The 8,829-nt window shown below is 38.1% G+C and overlaps 1 protein-coding gene across 1 annotated transcript in view; it reads left to right on the top strand.

Moving 5' to 3' along the window:
* The window catches only part of LOC107752736 (ELM2 and SANT domain-containing protein 1-like), a 35,967-nt gene that overhangs the window by 11,025 nt on the left and 16,113 nt on the right, over nt 1-8,829 (top strand). The window contains exons 4-7 of the mRNA XM_016568762.1: nt 594-900; nt 1,591-1,657; nt 5,737-5,879; nt 6,048-6,151. Coding sequence (XP_016424248.1) covers nt 594-900; nt 1,591-1,657; nt 5,737-5,879; nt 6,048-6,151 — 621 coding nt within the window. The remainder of the gene's footprint in view (nt 1-593; nt 901-1,590; nt 1,658-5,736; nt 5,880-6,047; nt 6,152-8,829) is intronic.

Raw genomic sequence — 8,829 nt, 5'->3', positions numbered from 1 at the left:
TTATTTTGTACTGTTCTCTGAGGTCCACTTATAATGTTATCAAGATTTTTACATCAAAAAACATAATTTAGAAGAAATAGGTCATTTTCTGTCCTGTTTTGACCTCCCTAATTTGAATAGGTGTGGCGGATTGTAAACTCGGAAGTAAATGCCCACTGCTATGATTGGCTAACAGTTGTGTATGTTTGACAGCCTACATCCTTCACAGATGAACACTGTGATTTAGGTTAAAACACATAAATAAATAATCAGTACATATTAGGGCTTGGCAAAAAAAAAGTTTTTTCGGTTTATCTTTTTTTTTTTAAATGATGTCGATTCGATATCGATTCTCGAAAACCACAAATCTGTTTTTTCCGGTATTTATTTCAGCAAACATTTAACACAAGATCTGATTAACGTGAATTTTATCATTAGTCTTCTCCACTGGATGTCTCCCTCTTATTTACCTTGCGCGATGTTACAACGGAAAGCCTGTCCTGACGGCTGAAGGTCTGGAATCCATGGCAGCTTACATTGGCCTAGGCCCGCTCATGAGGCGGTTTGAACGACATGTCAAACAACCAATCACAGTTAGTTTCGTTCATCGTCACGTTTCGCGACGTCCTCGTCCAGAACCGCTCTTTATACCCCCACCCAAACTTGGAACTTTCATTGCCCCACCAGTCTACTCCACTATCACACCTTACCAGAGCCACTTACGTTCACCTGTCCGATTGATCGACAACCCCCTCAACATGCCGCCTTACACTCCTCCGCCCATCCTCAGCCCAGTTCGAGAGGGTTCGGGTCTTTACTTTTCCACCTTTCTGTCGGCCGCCGCTGCAGCCGCAGCGAATAATCAGGGGCTGCCCCCACCTGCCACTCCAAAATCTGCCACCCGTAGCCTCCTGCGCTCCAGTGAGTTCCTTTTACTGTCTCTACAAAGTGCATTAATAAAATTAGTTAAATACAACCTTAAATAGAATTCTGGTTTAGATTCATTGTTTAGAATTGAATGACTTAATGACAACCAAAAACCTAAACTTAAGTACTGTTCCAAAACCTAGTAGGCTGCCTAGCCAGCTACCTTATAAAACCGTGTCCTAACTTTATTACAATTTTATAAGGAACTCCATGTGCATCACTCAAGTAACTTGATGAACAGTTGATTCCAATGAAGTTTGACGTTAACAAAAGTTGCTAAGCTAACAACTTGATATTCTTATAACTCAATACTGGATTGAGTTTGAGGACAAATTCTCTGAAAATTTGTCCACTGTCTTATGTTCGTTTTGTCTCCTAAGCTCCTCCTAATGCATGCTAGAGCTACCTGATTAGCAAAGGAGACATGCTATGCTGCCTTAGAATTTGCTACCCAAAATATTGAGGAAAATGAAGTAGAATGAGCTGCCTACTGTTTGTAACAGCTTAAAGTGCTGTAAGTAGGCGCCTCATTAGGGTTTGGAACAGACTTAGTATACCTAAGATATATGTCCTAACAAGCCAGGATACATGTAATTAGACATAATTGATGTGCATATCATGACATATAATAAGAAACACTGTTTACTTTGCATCTAAGTAGTCTTTTTGTTTGTATATGTCCAGACAGCATTGATATAACCCCTCCAGTTCTCTCTGCTATGAGTGAGGCTACACCTGTCAGCATTGAGCCGTAAGTACATACGCTATTCAAAAATCACCCCCACATATTACGCTTCACAAGTTTCTTTAATTAGCTTACGCTTCTGGCCAATTATCACTTTCTTTACTTGGTTAACCTTGCCTTTTTTATTTTGCTACTTGCTTACTAGATTTCATTAAGCTGGCTGAAAGTCAGTTGTCAGAATAGCTGTTTCCTCACATTTATTAGACAATACTCAATGGAGCAGCCCAGAAATCACTTTATTTTCTGTACAGAGCTGCAGCTTTACACAGCATAAACGTTGACAGTGTGAAAGCACAATGTGAGCCTGCTGTTGAAGATGCTGCTGCTTCGTTTACACTGCTAATGCATGTGGTGTAAACAGGCCTTACAGTGCTGTTATGTTGCTATTACTTGATTGTAAGTTGTAAACTGTAGACTGCAGATGCAAAATTCATGGTTTTAGCTTGTATGTTAACAGTGGAGCTGGTTGGGGCGCTATTATGTCATGCACAAGTGGATCTGGTAGTGTTTTTAAGGGAAATTACATCTTAGTGGGTTTCTTGGATCATACATGGGGTATTTCAGAGCTATGTTTTCAAGAACAGAGTAGGTGGGGGATGGTGGCTAAACAGAGGGAATTATGGGATATCTTCTCTGACTGGTACCAGCTGGTTTATCTAATGGCCAGAACAGTGTTTGGTTGAAATTCTTTCTCTCTTACATACACAGTGAATGGCTTCAGATCCCTTCATTTTGGAGTTGGCCAATGCACCACGAAAGCACATCTTGGAACAAAATAATAAAACACAATCTGTCTTGCCTTATCCCCAGACCTTGGTAGTCAGATACTGGAACATTTGGCTTTGAGAAACATGGGGTGTTAATTTTATGCAAATACCCATGGTCAAAATCTACTCTTGTGAATGCCGGAGTTCTCAAAAAAAGGAGCTGAAAATGAGATGAGCAATAAATTAATTGAAGTGGCAGTCTGAAACAACTTTACTAGTCCTTAAATGGCTCTGATTAGTGAACCAGACACCTTTTAGAAACAACACAAACTACCTGCGGACTGACCTGAAGTGGAATGCGATTGTTTCTCAGGAATTTCTCATTACATAGGCATGTTTCAGTAGCAGCACTAAGTTGTGCCTCATGTTTAGCTTCCAATACACTTTGAACCACAAATATTACCCTTTAGCCAACAGTTCTTGTGACCCCTGTCCACAAAGGCTTTTAGAGATGTTTCTCAAATAATGCTCATTAGGTTTTGCACAAACTTCATGTTAGTCTTTTTCTCAAATTGTTAGGGATTGTTCACCTAAAAATGAAAATTCTGTCATTAATTACTCACCCTCATGTTGTTCCAAACCCGTAAGACGTTCGTTCATCTTCAGAACACAAATTAAGATGTTTTTGAGGAAATCCAAAAATATTTCACATACTTTTGAAAATCCAGCATTTAGTTGATCCTGATAAGCGCTCTTCGTCACAGTTGTAAACACGACGGCTTTCTTATTTCGTGAGGGGGTTTGGCGGCATGGCATCTTTGTTTCCAGGCAGAATGCGACACACACGTCTCCTGGAACTCACCCTCATGTTGTTCCAAACCCGTAAGACGTTCGTTCATCTTCAGAACACAAATTAAGATGTTTTTGAGGAAATCCAAGACCCTCCATAGACAGCAATGGTTCTATTACGTTGAAGGCCCAGAAAGGTAGTAGGACAATGTTAAAATATTCCATGTGACATCAGTGACTTATGCATCAGACGTTTAGCCAACGGTCCGTGGGCATGACGTCTGAGGCTGAGACTAGCAATGCTTTGGTGAAATGCTATAGGAATACTATAAATCTGCGGAAGCATTTGACATCACTCATACGGCGCCATGATTTCTGCAATGAATGAATGGTGGATAGCGCAGACGCACTCTTTTGTTTACTACACGCATACAGACGCGCGTGGTGTTTTCAGCCTCTGCCACTGCTGATATGAACACATGGATAAATTCTGTCATTAATTACTCACCCTCATGTTGTTCCAAACCCGTAAGACGTTCGTTCATCTTCAGAACACAAATTAAGATGTTTTTGAGGAAATCCAAGACCCTCCATAGACAGCAATGGTTCTATTACGTTGAAGGCCCAGAAAGGTAGTAGGACAATGTTAAAATATTCCATGTGACATCAGTGATTCAACCGTAATTTTATGAAGCTATGAGAATACTTTTTGTGCAAAAAGCAAAAATAACTACTTCATTCAACAGTTTATTCTCTTCCGTGTCAGTCTTCGACACGCATTCACGAGAGTACCACGACAAACCTTGTTTTGTTTTTTTACATTTCTTTGTGCACAAAAGGTATTCTCATAGTTTCATAAAATTTAAGGTTGAACCATTGATGCCACATGGACTATTTTAAAGATATCCTTACTACCTTTCTGGACCTTGAACGTGGTAGTTGCATTGCTGTCGATGACGACTTCAAAACTCCTGAAGTGTTTCCACTTTTGTGTGCCTTATGCATCAGACGTTTAGCCAACGGTCCGTGGGCATGACGTCTGAGGCTGAGACTAGCAATGCTTTGGTGAAATGCTATAGGAATACTATAAATCTGCGGAAGCATTTGACATCACTCATACGGCGCCATGATTTCTGCAATGAATGAATGGTGGATAGCGCAGACGCACTCTTTTGTTTACTACACGCATACAGACGCGCGTGGTGTTTTCAGCCTCTGCCACTGCTGATATGAACACATGGATATAATCTCCAGCTGCTCTGAGAGTCACTTCATTAGCATTTTACCGTTTAAATTGACTACTGTCATATCACATACACAGCAGCTGCAAGTTCTTCACGGCAGCCCGTCAAAATAAAAGTTTGGTTTAAAGTGAAGAAACTGTGACAGAAATATTTTACTATTGCGCAGCCTTAAGACTCTATGTAGCAACAATACTACTACTACTATTACTACTAATAATAATTATTAATAAAACTTTATTTTTAAAGGAATAATCACATTTGTTTCCTTTTTAATTTTAACAGTAAACCTGTGTTGTGCAGCACTTTGTTTGTCAAAAAATAAGTTGTCGCATTTTGGTGCAATATGGACACGCGACACGTTCAGAATGAATAAACTTTTAATAACCTACAGAACAGCGCGAGCCGGAAGCAACACGCCTCACGCGGGCAGGGCTTATATGCTCCGAGAACGGACACTGCACTAGTGATACAAAACACACAGGTCTGTTAAGAGCAATACTTTTAATATAGACAAATTATTAATAGGCTGGGCTACTGTACGTTTTTTTTTTTATGACTGCCGTATTCACAAGTATTTTCCAAGCAAATTAAGTGCACGTTTTTATCATGTGTAAAATTACTGATTAACATGGCGGATAAAAGCAGCTCGTTTTTTTACACCAATAATATACTATAAGCTACTGTAAGCGTACTGCTTACAGAACTTTTACAGATTTTTCAAGCTTGATGTGCTGTTGTGGTAGGCCAGTTTCAAATCGCTCAATTTAAAGTGCTCCCACACAGCTGAGGTCTTCGGCATTTTTGTCTTCTCTTCCAGATGAACTGAATCATGATGTTCATGACGTTCACTTATGGGCGATTCATATTCAAGTGAGAATGAGAACCGTTTCTCAGGGGATGCCAGGTGTTCGAAAAAAAATGAAAATAATATTCATATCTCAAAATTGAAAATCCATTGCCAACCCACCGAACGAATAATCGAATATTCTGGTCCAGCCCTATTGATTACTAGCATTTTTCAAAATATCTTCTTTTGTGTTCAACATAAGAAAGAAACTTATACAAGTTTGGAACGACTTGAGAGTGAGTAAATGATAACAAAATGCTAATTTTTAGGTGAACTATTCCTTTATTGACAGAATTTTAATTAAAACATTTTTTAAATAATCTCTTTAAGCTAATAATATAGTAAATAAAAAAATATATTTATATAAATAAATAAAAAATGCAGAATATAAACATTTTCGCTGGTGGTCTGATGCTTTTGGACTACACTATTAAAAAAATTTTATTCATTTAGTTTGGATTGCTACAGCAGCCTGTTTATGTTCACTCTCTCTTGCAGTCGGATAAACATTGGATTGCGGTATCAGGCGGAGGTCCCAGAGCTGAGAGAGCGCTCTGCAGCGCAGCACAACCTACACAAGGCTGAACTGGTGTGGGCGCCACTGCCTGACCTGGAGGCCAACACTGAGCAACAGCAAAGAGGTTTACAACTTACACAATACCACACTAGCTTCTCTTTTTTTAATTCATTAAATTGAATGAAAGGAAATTGCAGGAATATGTTCTGCAATTTTGCCTTATTTAAATGAAATCTGCATGACCATATGTTTAAATGTGTGTCTTTCCTGGACCTTCTGTGTGTCCCTGCAGTGGATGACCTCATGCACCTGGCGTGCTCGAGTGCGTTGCATGGAGGAGGGACCAATCAGGAACTGGCCATGCACTGCCTGTATGAATGCAAGGGTGACGTCATGGTGAGTGTCATGCAGTAGCACACTGACATATTTTAAGTGCACTTCCTGCTGTATTGTGTACCAATCAAACCTGTTTACGCCTGACTGCTCCTTTTCTTAAACTGCTGATCACTGAGAGTGATAGATGGAGGGTTTGTCATACGAGTAGACTATATCTGAATGAACAGTTTGTTTTTGAGTCATTTAAGGATATCTGGTGACATCTGTGACAGGAGATATCAGTTTAGGGATCATCTTTCTGACTTAAAATGAAATTATGTGGAATTATGTATTGCAGAGCCTGAAAAAACAAAGTGTTGATGTGACTGATGTGTGTAAATGCATTACACGCACATGGAAAGTGTGTATGTAAATGAAATGGTCTGCAGTTTTTCTTTCAACAGCATTTTACATGGCAGCATGCATATGAAAAGCATAGGGCCCTATGAAAATGTTTATTTTTTTCCCCAAATTCAGTTTTTTTTTTTTTTTCCAAATTCTGTTTTATCCATTTTCAATTTTCTGGTTTCCCTTTTTTTCCGTTTTCATTTTTCTAGACTGTTTTAATGGTTAAATTAAGTTGTATTAATCAAAAAACATGCCTAATTAATTGAAATCATGAAACTTGCACAATTAAACAGCAATTTATTACAAGTTTAACATTTTTAAGGCCCTATGAAATACTTTTTTTTTTTCTCTCTCAAATTTAGTTTTATTTTAACCAAATTCTATGGTTTCCATTAAAGGGGTGGTTCAGTGGTTTTTTTCTAGGCTTGATTGTGTTTATGGGGTGCAGTCTAACATGTGTTAATGCTTCGTTTTTTTAAAAACGCATTATTTTTCACATAATTTACCTTTATTCCACACCGCTCTGTCCCTTCTATGAGAAACGCGCCGATCAATTTCCTGCTTTTATGAAGCACCTCCCTCAGAAATAGGCGATGGGCTCTGATTGGTTAGCTTAGCCCAGTGTGTGGCTAAACTGCCTTGTAACGCTTCTCATAGCTATGTGAAAATAAGTGTATAATTGTAACCGTTCTTTGCGGAGCTGAGCTGAGAGAGAGATGCAGAGCGTGTGTAGAGCAGGGGAACGCGAGGAACAGTATTAAGAACCGCTGCTTTAGAACATTGATTTTGAAACTTGTGAATCCATTAGAATCGTTAGAAGACAGAATCGTGATTCATATATGAATAGATTATTACCTGCACCTCTAGTTTTCTCATCCTCTTCTCTAAAGCAGCGCAGCATGGCCTCGCCCCCTTTGCTGCCTTTTCCCGAGGGCGGGGTTTATCTGGGTTTGTTACGTCACAAACCCGGGAAGTAACTCGTTGTAGTCCCTACCAGCCGTTTTTGTAGGCATTAAACTGCCAGGATATCTCCGTTTGCATTGAACTTTCAGCTTCTTAACTTTGCAGATATTGTTTATGCTCAAACAGCAACATTACACACTAACTAACGTTAAAAAAGTGAAATCGCAATGAATTTCTTGATTTCATTTTAATGGTTTCATCAAGTTTTAATAGTCAAAAGCATCTAAAAAACATTTCCCCCCTTTTTTCAGAAATACTGTGTTGTGTATTTTATACACAAATATTCCTAAAAAATAATGTTTTAATAATAATTGTATTAGTAGTAGTTCTGTCACAGGTTCTTCAAGTTAGACCAAACTTTTATTTTGACTGGTTGCTGTAAAGACCTTTAAGTTTCCGTTTGTATATTTAGATGAAAATAGGAAAATTTCAGGAAAAAATAAAAATTCATTGTAAATAATTCACAAGTTCAGTTTATTAGCTACTGCATTAGGAATCAAGAATTAACAATGAATAACAATTCTTGCAGCATTTGTTAATCTAAGTGAATGCTAATATATGAATATACAATTGTTCATTGTTAATTCATGTTCATCCATAATACATTGTCTAATGATAATTTATACACAAATACTACCCTAAATGAACAATTGCTGTAATACTTTCTATTAATTTATTTAGAATTAAAAGTACTAAACTAAATTCTCTCTAAGACTGCTGTAATGTACAGTACAATGGAATATTTTTAATCAAGGTCCTTTTAAATTAATGTGTAGTGTTTTTCCCCCCAAAACAAATCTTTCCAAAGCAACTATATCCAACTATATATACCTTAGGAACTAGGGATGCACGATATTATCGGACCGATATCCGAATCGGCCCATAATGGCTTTAAATGTACATATTGGCATCAGCCCGATTTGAAGAATTATGCCGATATGTCTTGCCGATAAGAGGAATAGGTTAACTCACATGTGCTCAGGGTGTGCTAGCGATTAGATCACGTCAGCAGTGTGACTCATTTCTGAAGCAAAGTTTTGCCTGAATGGTGATTGGATTCATTGCTTTGGGTAAGCTGCATTTAAACTGAGAATGCATGTACAGAATGATGCATTTGGTGTGTGATAAGAGTAAATGTAATAGCACCTGCAGCGGCAGCCTCCTCCGGGTCATAATGCCCATTTGGTAAGGAGTTTTAATTCTGTAGGGGATGCTGTTGGCCTACTTTTAATGAAATGAAAGTAAAATACACAAATAACATTTAGATTGTTTCTGATTAAACAAAGCAGTAATTGATGTCATAAAATCATGAGTATGTTTTGATTTAAAGGTCAGAAGCTATAGCTTACATGAAAAAAAATCACAAACATGACACTTGTAAATTAAAT

The sequence above is a fragment of the Sinocyclocheilus rhinocerous genome, unplaced genomic scaffold (genome assembly GCF_001515625.1).
Source record: "Sinocyclocheilus rhinocerous isolate Xijiao unplaced genomic scaffold, SAMN03320098_v1.1 scaffold61, whole genome shotgun sequence".
Lineage (NCBI taxonomy): Eukaryota > Metazoa > Chordata > Actinopteri > Cypriniformes > Cyprinidae > Sinocyclocheilus > Sinocyclocheilus rhinocerous.
This window is presented reverse-complemented; position numbering and strand designations above follow the sequence as displayed.